At 40.4% G+C, this 12,916-nt stretch overlaps 1 protein-coding gene across 5 annotated transcripts in view; it reads left to right on the forward strand.

The window, feature by feature from the left end:
* Positions 1-12,916, forward strand: part of smarcd3b (SWI/SNF related, matrix associated, actin dependent regulator of chromatin, subfamily d, member 3b) — an 83,754-nt gene that overhangs the window by 36,153 nt on the left and 34,685 nt on the right. The window contains exon 1 of one of the 5 annotated variants that reach the window (XM_007230316.4): positions 2,101-2,377. The exons of 1 other annotated variant lie outside the window; for it this stretch is intronic. In XM_007230316.4, the coding sequence (XP_007230378.1) occupies positions 2,300-2,377 (78 nt within the window). In that variant the 5' untranslated portion in view covers positions 2,101-2,299. Of the gene's footprint in view, positions 1-2,100; positions 2,378-12,916 lie in introns of those variants that run through there. 3 more of the 5 variants (XM_015606815.3, XM_007230317.4, XM_007230318.4) reach the window with 3 other exon arrangements.

A 12,916-nucleotide genomic window follows, 5' to 3' on the forward strand; every position in this document is an offset into this window, starting at 1 on the left:
AGAAATAGTAATAATTTACAAGAAGCAATAGTATATATATAGAGAGATATTTTTTCAGATAAGTTAGATATTTTTATAAGAGAAAGAATGTATATATATAAAATGAAGAATAACCATATATGAGGTATAATTATTAATCATATACAAGAGATAATAATATGTAAAAGGTAATTTTGACAAATAAGAAGTAACAGTGGTATTTAATGCTTAAAGATAATGATTGCATTGAGATCTAATGATTTATAAGAGCATATAAACATATGTAAGGTGTAATACAAAAAAATATAACAGACAAAAAAATTGTGATAGATAAGACATGTATAGGAGGTGGTAAAAATATTTAACTAATGTATAATAATTAATTTAGATTTAGTAGAGATAATAATATAAGAAATAAGAGATAATAATGATATATATTATAGAATGAGAACAATATATAAAATGTAAATTTATGTAAAGTAATAGATAAGAAACATTAATAAAATTCAGTATACAAAATAATGACAAATTAATGATTTTATATAATACAAAATAGCAATAGCTATTAATTAAAGCTTTTGAATTATGACATTTAGCTGACGCTGTTATCCAGAGTGACATACAAGGTTATTCTTGTGACAGAGGTGGGTCAGTGTAGTGTTAGGAGTCCTGCCCAAAAACTCTTATTGATCTACACAACATAGTCACCCACTAAATCAAAGTCTCCCACATGACATGGTAGCTTACTGGCAGACAGTGGTGTTATCCACTGTGCCACACCAACTCCATATACAGCTCTGGATAAAATAAGAGACCACCTAAAAATTTTCTTTGATTTTACCAAATTGAAAACCTTTGTAATATAATCAAGAGGAAGATGGATGATCACAAGCCATCAAACCAAGCTGAACTGCTTGAATTTTTGCACCAGGAGTGGCATAAAATAATCCAAAAGCATGGATGAATGTGTAAGACTGGTGGAGGAGAACATGCCAAGATGCATAAAAACTGTGATTAAAAAACAAGGTTATTTCACCAAATAAACTCTTAAAACGTTATAAGTTTTAAGAGTTTATTTGGTGGAATAACCTTGGTATAAAATTTTTTTATAAAAAAATTCTAAAAACGTTATAAGTATGAACTTGTTTTCTTTGCATTATTTAAGTTCTAAAATCTCTGCATCTTTTTATTTCAGCCTTTTCTCATTTTCTGCAAATAAATGCTCTATATGACATTATTTTTATTTGGAATTTGGGGGAAATGTTGTCTGTAGTTTATAGAATAAAACAACAATGTTAATTTTACTCAAACATAAACCTCTCTTAATTATTTCTTAATTATCTCTTAATTATTTTCAGAGCTGTGTATGTGCGAAATAAGACCGGTGTATAATAAGGACTCCTATAGAAGGCCTTTGTTTATTATAATATAACAGTGTTCTGTAATAGTAAAGTAAGAGTCTCCTTGTGTTTTAGAGAATGAGTGACATGTTGTCAGTCGTGCCGGCTTTGACTGCAGTGAAGGACAGAGTGAGAAAGAGTGAGTGTGTGTGTGTGTGTGTGTGTGTGTGTGTGTTGAATCAGCTCCTACAGCACCAGCCAGTCAGAGAGCATTCCCTTATCTACTGATGGAATGCAACAGCTGCTGGAGCCTATGGGAGAGTGTGTGTATGCACGTGAGAAAAAGAGAGAGAGAGAGTGAGCGACAGAGTGTGTGTGTAAGAGAGAGAGAGAGAGACTATGACAGAGAGCGTGTGTGTGGGCCAGCAGGAACCCCCCTGAAAGCCCCCCGACTCTCTCTCAACCCCCCACATTCCCTCTCAGCCGGGCTCCTGAAAGACGGCTCGACCATACGCGAGAGCGAGCAAGAGAGAGAGAGAGAGCCAGCGAGAGAGAGAGAGCCAGCAAGCAAAAGAGAGAGAGAGAGAGCAGGGCAGCACGTTCCAAGTGGAGCAAGCCAGAGGGGGAGAGGAGGAGAAGGAGAGAGTTAAAGAGAGAAGGAGGAGGAGGAGGGCAGAACGCGAAGGAAGTGGAGTAGTAAGTGAGTGAGAAAGAGAGAGAGATAGAGAGAGAGAGGCAGGAGAAGGAGGAGGAGTAGGGGGTGGAGGAGGGGAGGAGGAGGAGAAGGAGGGGAGGAGGTTGGGGGCTGAGAAGGAGGAGGAGGAGGTGGTGGAGAAGGAGGAGGTGAACGGAGGTTGAAGAGGAATAGAGAAAGAGAGAGACCGAAGGGAAGGGAAGGGAAGGAGAGAGGGAAGGGAAGGAGAGAGGGAAAGACAAAAGAAAGAAGAGGAGAGGAGAGAGTGGAAGTAAAAGGGGGGGAAATGGCTTCGGAGGAGACGGCCGGAGGGGCGCGGAAAGCCACCAAGAGCAAACTGTTCGAGTTCCTCGTCCATGGAGTGGTGAGTACCCTCTGTGTGAGTGTGAGAATGCAGAGACAGCCCTCTGTGTGTGTGTGTGTGTGTGTGTGTGTGTGTGTGCGTGCACTGGGAAAGCCATCCATGTGAAGGTTATTTCCAGTCCTAGCATGCTGCTCTTTCTTTTTAAAGCCAAGAGAGAGAGAGAGGGCGAGAGACCTAGGGACAGAAAGAGAGAGAGAAAGAGAGAGAGAGAGTGAGAGAAATGATAAGCAAGCAAGCGTGCATTTGTGTACAGAGAAAAAGAGACAGATCAAAAGGAGGAATGGAGGGAGGAGAGGGGAGCAAAGAAAGGCTGAAGCTAGTGGTCCAGACGCTGGAGGACTGGAGGACGGATGGCATGAACAGGGAGCTTCAAGCAGCGAGTGTTTTCATTCAGAACAATGCGCTCCTCCAGCCTAAACACAGCACAGCACAGCACTCTGACAGCACACTACTAACTCTGCTCTGACTACACCAACGCCTGCACCAATAACATTCGAGCGTGCGGCGCTGCTCACAGAAAACAACATGGCTAGGATGTTCCCATGTTCCCCGTCAACGACTGCCTCGTAACTCTTGTACAAGAATCACAGCTAAACAGACTGGAAACACTGGATATACATGGGGCTACACTGGGTCCACTTTTTGTTTTGTTCCCTGAGGAAGAACCATTGAATGAATGGATGATTATATAGATGTATTCACTGTAAATTGGTGTAAATTTTGGTGTAAAGAAGAAAGTTCAAGAGTAGTGGTTGGCTAAATGGCACTTATATTATATCATTATCCTGTACATGATACCCGATATTAGGGCAGCAAAATGTATAGATAGATTTAGGGGTTCAAGCGCAGAAGTCACAGTTTGTCTAATAGTAACCATACATGTCATTCTTTAGCTTGCTTGATAAAAAAGAAAATTTCCAACTGTTACCTAAAGATCAGTCAATGAATGATTGTTTAAAGAAGTATTTATATACATTATACCTAATGTAGGGCTGTGGGTGCAAGCACAATAGACACGTCTTATATTTTTAATACACTGAGCAACAAAACATCGCAATGCCAGTTTTCCCAATATTGTGCAGCTCTAGCAGTATATACATATACAGCTTTGTAAAAAACACAAGAAAACACTTAAACAGTAAGAGTTTCTTCTTTAAACCTCTGGAATATAATCAAGAGGAAGATGGATGATCACAAGCCATCAAACCAAACTGAACTGCTTGAATTTTTCACCAGGAGTGGCATAAAGTTATCCAAAAGCAGTGTGTAAGACTGGTGGAGGAGAACATGCCAAGATGCATGAAAACTGTGATTAAAAAACAGGGTTATTCCAACAAATATCGATTTCTGAACTTTTAAAGCTTTATAAATATGAATTTGTCTTCTTTGCATTATTTGAGGTCTGAAAGCTCTGCATCTTTTTTTATATTTCAGCCATTTCTCATTTTCTGCAAATAAGTGCTTTAAATGACAATATTTTTATTTAGAATTTGGAAGAAATGTTGTTCGTATTTTATAGAATAAAACAACAATGTTCATTTTACTCAAACATATACCTATAAATAGCAAAATTGGAGAAACTGATTCAGAAACTGAAGTGGTCTCTTAATTTTTTCCAGAGCTGTATAAGATGTGATAACAAATACAGTAACATGTTTTAGACATTCAACTACTAAACCATTGTTTTAAAGAGTGTACTTTGTCGGTTTACTTAAATTTAAAATTGAAACAAAATGTATCCCCATAAAAAGCAATTTCTTGTCAAAAACTTCCGGATCTGTGAGATTTTTGGGTCGTTTTTGCAGCATTGCTCTTTTAAGGGCTGTTCACAGATTTATGATGATGTTTAGATCAGAAGTTGATAGTGGATTTGATTTTTGTTTTCATACTTTGCTGAAATTTATTTGAATCCATTCTTCCTTCTAGCAGTGAAAGCAGTAATATTGTTTGTGTGCCACTGGCTACAACCCGAGCCCAAAACTTGATAAATCCAGCTCTGTGATTGTAAATGTGAATGTCTGTAAATGTCCCTTTGGTTATTGTGGCCACAGAATCCTATTTTATCGGTCTAAAGGAAATCCATCAGAAATGCATCAGGCCTATTTAGATCCCTGTATTTTATGAAATGAGCTTACGGCCTTATTTTGATGATGCTTTCATTAAAGTCAGGTTTCGTGCAAGCGGTGCTTCAAAATAGAACAGTACATCACTATACTGGAGTCTAGTAAGTGTTCCTGGAGATCTTTTGCGATCAAATAAGTCTCTCATTTTTGTCTTCTTACTACTATGTTATTTTGCTTAAGGCCAATTTCTGATTCTGCATTAAACCTACTACACCTTAGCCTACCCGTACCCTGCACTATAGACCACTCCCCAGAAATATAACTACACAATGTGGACAGCAGCAGCTGTGATTGGTTCGCTGAGCATGTGTTCCCGCCCACACCTTCAGTAAAAGTATAAACCAGCATTTGGTGCCTTAGACTCCTTTGCTGTATGACCTCCGTGACCTTGTTTCTGTTCACATGGTTAAAACTCTTACATTGAACAAAACAGATCTTGTTTATTTGGGCTAAAAATCATCTGCTAGCTCTAGTAATTGTTATGATTATACTGTTTTATATTAGCACAGGTCAAATAGATTTAATAGAAAATTTAATTTTACTTGCTTACTTGTTCATTTCATACAAGACAATCATATGCACCATACTGGTGTGGGGCACAGATAAAATGTGGCCTCTGCTTTAACCCATCCATGCAGTGAACATACAGTGTACAACCTGCACCTTGCCCATCATGATGCTTGTTGCTATCTTACACCCAGTCAGCAGTCTATTTTCACACCTTGTGCCCGTTAAAATAGTATCTGAGTTTAGGAATACATCTACACTGATAGACGTGGTGGATTGAAAGCGAGGCATTTTCAGGTAAATATCTGCCGTGTTTTTATCTTGGCTGCAGGAAATACAGGTGCTCCACCGACAACAGTCAACAGTCAGCCACCCAGTCTTATCTTAGCCATGCAGGAGCACCATTCACAAATCCAGCTTTTACATTATAAATAAACAGAATAAAGAATAAAATAACATTGTTTTTCCCTTAAATGTGCTGCTGGTGTACCTTCACAGTGTGAACGCGCAGGTCTGTATCCTCTGCTGAGACAGGCAAAAGCGCCACTGTTAAGATACGAATGCGCCAAGGTCAGAGCATGCCTGGCTCTTAAAGGGAATGACGACTGGCACACTGATTGGTTACACCCAAAACACACCCATGATTAATTAAAGAATAAGTGCATTTTGAGCTGTGCAAGGCGTGTTTTATGCACTTTCATGATACAAAAGACACAGGACACACCCTAAATCAAGCTGCGCAATGCACAATTGATTGATGGACTATAGATCAGTGCATTATAGACATTAATGAGCATGCTCAGTGAAACGCATGCCTGAAATGATGGGCAGATCGTCAAGCCTAGGTATCAAAACATATTGTCGTTGATGGCCCAGTGCTCTAACCGCTGAGCCACCACGCCCACAAGTATATTTGGGCCCATATAGGGATTAAACCAGCAATCTTGCCATTATTAGCACCACGCTGAACCAACTGAGCTACCCTGCTTTCTGAGGGTTTTGTTTTTGTACAGTGCAAGTTTAATCTTTTATTTATAATAACTACAGCTTCATCTGCAGCCAGGACATTATCAGATCATATCAGTGTTGTCAAAACAGATTTTGAGAAATGTGAAATCTGTCTTGCATCACTTCTTCTCTAAGACACAGTATGTGACATAATGAGGCTGAACTTTACATTTGTGGCTACAAAACATTTGTAGTGTAAAAGCAGAGATGCTTTAATTTACCTCAGCAGTGCCTTTAAGCTCGGTCTACAAAGCAGCCCAGCTTCAGACCTCGTCAGCTTTTTTTCTTCTTACTAGAAAGATCTAGTCTGCAGTACAGTCTGATTTGTCCTTTTTTGGTTGGATCTGAGGTTCTGGCGTTTGCTTTGAGTTTTTAGTGATTACGTTTAGGAGAGTGAGCTCTGCTTGTTAAATAGTGCCAGTGCTGTGAGGACGCTGTTAAAGGCTTTTGTAGATGAGTCCATAATTTTCCTAATTGCTCTGGAAAGTCTCAGTGATATTTAACAGTTACAATAATCAGCCCTGACCTCCTGCACTCCAATATACTAATGTACGTGTGGCCCAGAATACAGAATAAAGCTTCTGAGAGTGAGTGGGCAGCAGGCAGTAAGCAGAAAGGCAAACTATAAACCGAGTTTGGGTGATGAATGAGCGAAGCAGTCACATCTCTACAGACTAATTAACCTTGACGAGTCTTTCGTTGTTCCTGGCCAAACATTTCCAGCTTCTTATTTTGGCTTCCTCTTGCCTCTTTGCTTCTCTGCCATTACGTTTGAGATAAAATAGAATATTTGTATGCAGTTTCTGGCCATGGTAAAGCGATTGTGCGTTCAGATGGCAGCAGTATGTGGATGAGCATTGTTCTGTTGAAATCAATGCTTGATGATTAAGGCCTTAGAAAAAGTAAAAAAAAAAAACAGATTTTTGTTTTGAATCGTTTTTTTTCCCCACTTACTAAAAATCAAACTACAGATGACAAAGAAATGATTCGAAACTAGGTTTATGGGCTCTGAGTGGTCCAGCCAGCTAAGCGCTGCCAATAAGATCAGGAGATTGCCAGTTCGAATCCTAATCATGTAGCTTGCCATCAGCTACCGGAGCCCTGAGAGAGAGCACAATAGACCTTGCTCTCTCTGGGTGGGTAGATGATGCTCTCTCCCCACATCACTCTAAAGGATGATGTTGATCAGCACAAGGCATCTGTGAGCTGATGTAACTGCGTTTTCTCCAAGTGCGCTGTGATGCTACTCGGCAAGGCTGCATCAGCAGCAGTTCAAAAAGAGGCAGTGCCTGACTTCACATATATTGGAGGAGGCATGTGTTAGTCTTCACCTTCCTGGTGTGTTGTGGCATCACTAGTGATAGGGGGAGTCCTACTGACTGGGTTGGGTAACTGGCTGTGTAACTTGGGGAGAAATTGGGAAAAATATATATAAATAAAATTATATAAAAAGGGGTTTATCTGACAAAAAAAATAAAAAGAAAATAAGGCATTTAAAAGCTGAGACACATATAAACGCTGATATTTCCTGAAATAATCATGTGATCTGTTTGGTGTATAGGCGCTTTGGGTTGACTCATTGAGTGAATCAATTATTGAAAACATTGTTTTACATTGCTTTAATATTATGTGCTGACCTCGTATCTACACAGGCGTGGAGAAACTCCGCGAAACACTGACGGACTCTGGATTATACTTCAGATCGCGGATTTGTGACTGAAAATTGAGAAATAAAGCCCTAAACGAGACACAAAAGAAACTTTAAAAGAGCGATTATTATTGTTTTCCACAATAAATCACGGATCCTTACCGAAGAGTGATGACTCTGCAGTTTTACAGTAAATGCTTTATTCCACCGATTGTTTGTGTTAAAACACCAAAACAGTGCTGGAACTTTCCTCGGACTGAGCAAAATGTTTAAAATATATACGCACGTTGGTCTGTGGGAGGCACCCGTAACCAAGGTAAAACGGATAAACACTTCAGAAATGAGTAGCGTTTTCGGATATTTTAGATTAAAAATATATAATGTCTGTATGTAAAAGATTTTGATAATCGCATTAAAACTGTAATTCGAAGTAACCAAATTAATCCTGAAACCACCCAGCACTAGTTTGAATATCACAGAGCCAACAGAGTGTTCCTTTAGAAAAGGTAGGATGATTGGTTGCAGGACCTTATTAACCGAATGTTCAGCTGTCAAAGTGCCTGTAATGATGAGCAAAGACACTAATGATCTTGGCACTGGCACACAGATTTTTTGGTCATCTTCTCCAAGACAAAAGCAGGACTCGTCTTTGAAGACGATCTGCTGCCTTTTTAAATCTCTCCATGACAAGATGGATTTATTAGTTGATTCTTCTTGGTGGCTTTTCTTCTTTTACATTTAGTCTTAATTGTATAGTGAATGAATGGATGAATAGAAATGCCCAATTTACTTCCAGAATCGGTTTGGAGTTCAATCTTTTTACACTGACTTTCATCAAATTTTCTATTGAAAAGATTTTTTTTTTACATCCTGTGTGGTTGCCATTTTTGCATAAAAGCAACGATATATCATATTTCTTTTTCATTCTCTTTCATGTTATGTAGCATATTTTTTAGACCTATAAAGCAGTGCAGGAGCACGACCGTGTCCAATCCGCAACGTGCTCTACACCAACGGCAGGTTCTTATAGTCGTTATCTTATAGCGCTGGTTGAAAATGTTTGGCTCTGGAGGAAGAATGTGGAGGTTCAGCCTTGTTTCCAAGGCAAGGAACAGTGTGTGCATATCAAGGTTTGCAGTGAAGAGGTGATTTGAACACAGTCCAGCATGAGTCCTCAGCTCGACTGCCTGTTATATACCAGCGAAAGTCTGCAGCGAAAAAAAAAAATCTTCTACAGAAATGGTTCTAATATTACACAGTCAAGCGTTCTTTCTTTTGGAATAGAGTTTTATAAATGAAGTGGATGGATGAATGCGGTCCCTGGTTCAAAAATGACTCTTATGGCTTATGGTTTATGCGCAAGTACGTCCTTATGTGCAGTTACGTCCTCTCTTTTTGGTCCGAACATGCCCTCCAGCTGATTTGTTTTGGTTGTAGTTGCTTGTGTAGATGGAACACACAGTGCGTTGGTTAATGACAGACTGGCCTTTACTGTGTAACTATGTGGATAAATAAAGATGACCTGAGGGTCGTTTCACTCAGCGGGTGAAAGTTGCAGGGAACATGCTTTCCCATTCATTTGGCGCTAACAGCAGATCGGGCAAATGAATGACCATTCAGTTGGCTGTTCAATAGCCATTTCATTGGGGCATGTGGGTGACCATCTGTTGACTATATATATGGTCATATAGCACCCATAAGGAGCCATACAGATGACCATCTAACTGGCCATTTAGTAGCCTTAATGGAGTCCATGGATGTCTTGAATGAGTTACATTTTTGGCGACTAGATAGTACCATATTTTTCACACTATAAAGTGCACGGTATCATAAGTAGCAGTATCAATGAATGTCTATTTTCTGGTTTATTTTTATACATAAGCTAACTAAGTCAAGTTAAGCTAAGTAAACAAAACTGTAATAAAAAAAAGACTTTTATTTAAAGTCAAACGAGTGCTGAGTGTAAATCTACACAGATTTCTCTCCTTTTTTTTTATGAGTAAAACGCTTCTGTTTATTTAGAGTAAGCTTAGATTACCAAATTTAGCATTGCTAGCCGGGGTTAGGAGCAGGCCACAGGATGATAATACTCACCTCTGGACAGGAAAATAACGAGTGCGATTAGCGGGTAATGCTAATGCTGCTCCAGCATTGCTAGCCGGCGTCAGGAGCAGGCTACGGGCCGATATACTCCCCTCTGAACAGGGAAATAGCAAACGCGGTTAGCGGGCAATGCTTATGCTGCCCCAGCAGTGCTAGCCGGGGTTAGCAGCAGGCCGATATACTCCCCTCTGAACGGGAAAATAGCGAGCGCAGTTAGCGGGTAATGCTAATGCTTTTTTTAACAGTGCTAGCCGGGGTTAGCAGCAGGCCACATGATTGGGGAAATAGTGGGTAGCGGCTAATGCTAATGCTACTCCAGTCTCTGTGCTGGAGAACTAAACTGAAACTCCTGAATAAAACTGACATTTTGTGGAGTGGCTTTTCTGCTCCTTACAACCTGACTGGTAGAATTTAAACATAAGACGCACTGGATTAAAATGCGCACTGAAAATACGGTAGTAATATAGCATTAGCTGACTTTATAGTAGCAATGTAGTGGCTCGACATTTGGACATACTGTTGTTATGTAACAGTCAAACAGTTGGTCATATAGTTGTAATAGGTACCCAAAGACATCAGTAGAGATACACTTGGCAATATATTGCTATATAGATCACCTAATCATATAATTGGTCGTAAATTACCATATAGTGACTTAGTAAGTCATAGAAAAGTAAGTCATAGAAAAGGAAAGGTCCAATTTGTGTGATTTCTATGTAATTTCTTTATTCAGTCTTTCATTTAATCAAATGCAGAAGCTCTTCAGTTAAATATCTTCAGAAACACAGAAAAGAATCAAACCAGCAAGCTGCTAAAGATATCTTTTGCTGCTCATTTCAAAATGTGCCATTGCATCATGCTCTCAGAACGAGCCAACTTTCACCCAATTGAGATTCATGCTTGACTTTTGTTCAGCCTGTGTCGCTTATGCACGGAAAAAAAGCCCTGTAACTCAACATGAGTGAATGACGTTTTCCCTTCGGTGATAATCAAGGTACATCTAAGGAGCTGTCAGCTCAGCTGTCAGAGTAATTACAAAGACAGGAGCTTCAGCAGGAGACGTAAGCGTGCCGGCGGGAGAGTGCTGTTTATCGACAGGGTTCAGCTTCAAAAGCCTGTCAGTCAGAGTTGATTGACGGCTCAAATGCTGTCCCGGTCTCTCTCTCGCAGGAGTGCAGGAACATGCTGCCGCTCAAACTGGCAAATCAGCAAGAACATGCGAGAAATTAACTGTTTTACATCAACTGTTTCCTTCAGCTGTTTGTCAAAACTATTGGAAATAGATTATCCAGGACTAATGTTCATTTCTGCAGGAAGTCATGGGCTGTATTTAAAGCTGTGTGCTGATTAGAGGAGGTGTATACAGTGTTGGATTGCTTGGTACAGACTCACTTTCATTGAGGGCTAAAATACTGCGCCCGCGCTGTGTCAGGTCCACTTGCCTAAAGGCAGACCACATTCCGATCCTCTAAGGAGTAATGATAATAATTGATACACACCGTACACACACGGGCTGTGGAGCGCTGAAGGTCATGGTGTTCTTACCCACCGCAGCGCAGTGTGTGTCCGTTCATTCAGTGACAAACTCTCCATGGGCGGGCCTGAGGGCTGAGAAATGCTTTGGTGCGTGGAAGTCGACAGAGACAGAGGGTCACAGAGAAACAGTGTGTGTGTGTGTGTGTGTGTGAGTAAAAGTTTGAGTAAAGCAATCAGTGATTCTTTGCAAAATCATAACATACAATCAATACAAATCAAAGAGGTGGTCGATAGGGCTGGATATCATTTTAAAATTGTTAATACTGATATTGATTTGATACATTTAATTCGATACAGATACCCAAAAAATACTCAAGAGCAAGAGAGGGAGAGACAGTGTGAGAGAGGGAGAGACAGTGCAAAAGATTGCACAAGTGAGCGAGAGACAGCACGAGAGGGCGAGAGACAGTGCAAAAGATAGCACAAGAGAGCGAGAGACAGTGTGAGTGAGCAAGAGACAGTGCGAGATAGTGAGAGACAGCACAAGAGAGCGAGAGACAGTGTGAGTGAGCAAGAGACAGTGCGAGATAGTGAGAGACAGTGAAAAAGACAGCACAAGTGAGCGAGAGACAGCACGAGAGAGCGAGAGACAGTGTGAGTAAGCAAGAAACAGTGCGATAGAGCGAGAGCCAGTGCAAAAGACAACGTGAGTGAGAAAGAACAGTGAGAGAGACAGTACAAAAGACTGCGCAAGTGAGCGAGAGACAGCACGAGAGAGCCAGAGACACGAGAGACAGCGTGAGTGAGCAAGAACAGTGTAAGAGAGTGAAAGACAGCGCAAAAGACTGAACAAGTGAGCGAGGGACAGCGCAAGTAAGTGAGAGACAGCACGAGTGAGCAGGGTACAGAGCGAGAGACAGCGCGAGAGACAGCGCGAGTGAGCGGGGGACAACGTGAGAGTGAGAGGCAGCGCGAATGAGTGATAGACAGTGCAAAAGACAGCACAAGTGAGCGAGAGACAGCACGAGAGACAACGTGAGTGAGAAAGAACAGTGCGAGAGACCGCGTGAGACACTGGTATTTTACTTGTCAAAGTCTATTTTTTCTTATCATTATTAACCAGTTAATCAGTTCAAAACAAAACATAAGTTCAGTATTTTAATAGGCTTAAAAAAATCTTGTAGAACAGTCCTAAATTAGTGCTACATTATTAGAAGGATCTCTGTGTTTGTATCACAGCACACTCACTTTGTGTTCTTTAGAAATGTGATGTGTTATATTAGCTAAAATGGCCTGTACTTGGAAGACATGCTCATGTGAGTGTTTTAAAATCTATTTTTCTTCACGGAAAAGGCTAACCTTGTGATAATTATGTCCTAAATGATCATCCAGCCTCCATTTATGTCTAAATGTTCTCCAGTGGGATATTTGGGTGTCTGTGTGATCAGACTGAGTGTGGTATGGTTTTGAATGTCAGAAAGAAAGAGAGAGAGTCTGAGGTTTTAGTAATGAGAGAAATTTGAGAAAAGGCAGTATCGGTGGTGTTATTAGTTACTGGATTAGTCCTAGCTGCCCCAGTCACTTCATTTCCCGCTTTATTGAACGGGTAAGAAAAGCAGCGCAGCAACAGCAACCAGCAGACAGAGCTCACAGCTGTTCCAAAACCATGAGTGA

The sequence above is a fragment of the Astyanax mexicanus genome, chromosome 8 (genome assembly GCF_023375975.1).
Source record: "Astyanax mexicanus isolate ESR-SI-001 chromosome 8, AstMex3_surface, whole genome shotgun sequence".
In the NCBI taxonomy this organism is placed as follows: Eukaryota; Metazoa; Chordata; class Actinopteri; order Characiformes; family Acestrorhamphidae; genus Astyanax; species Astyanax mexicanus.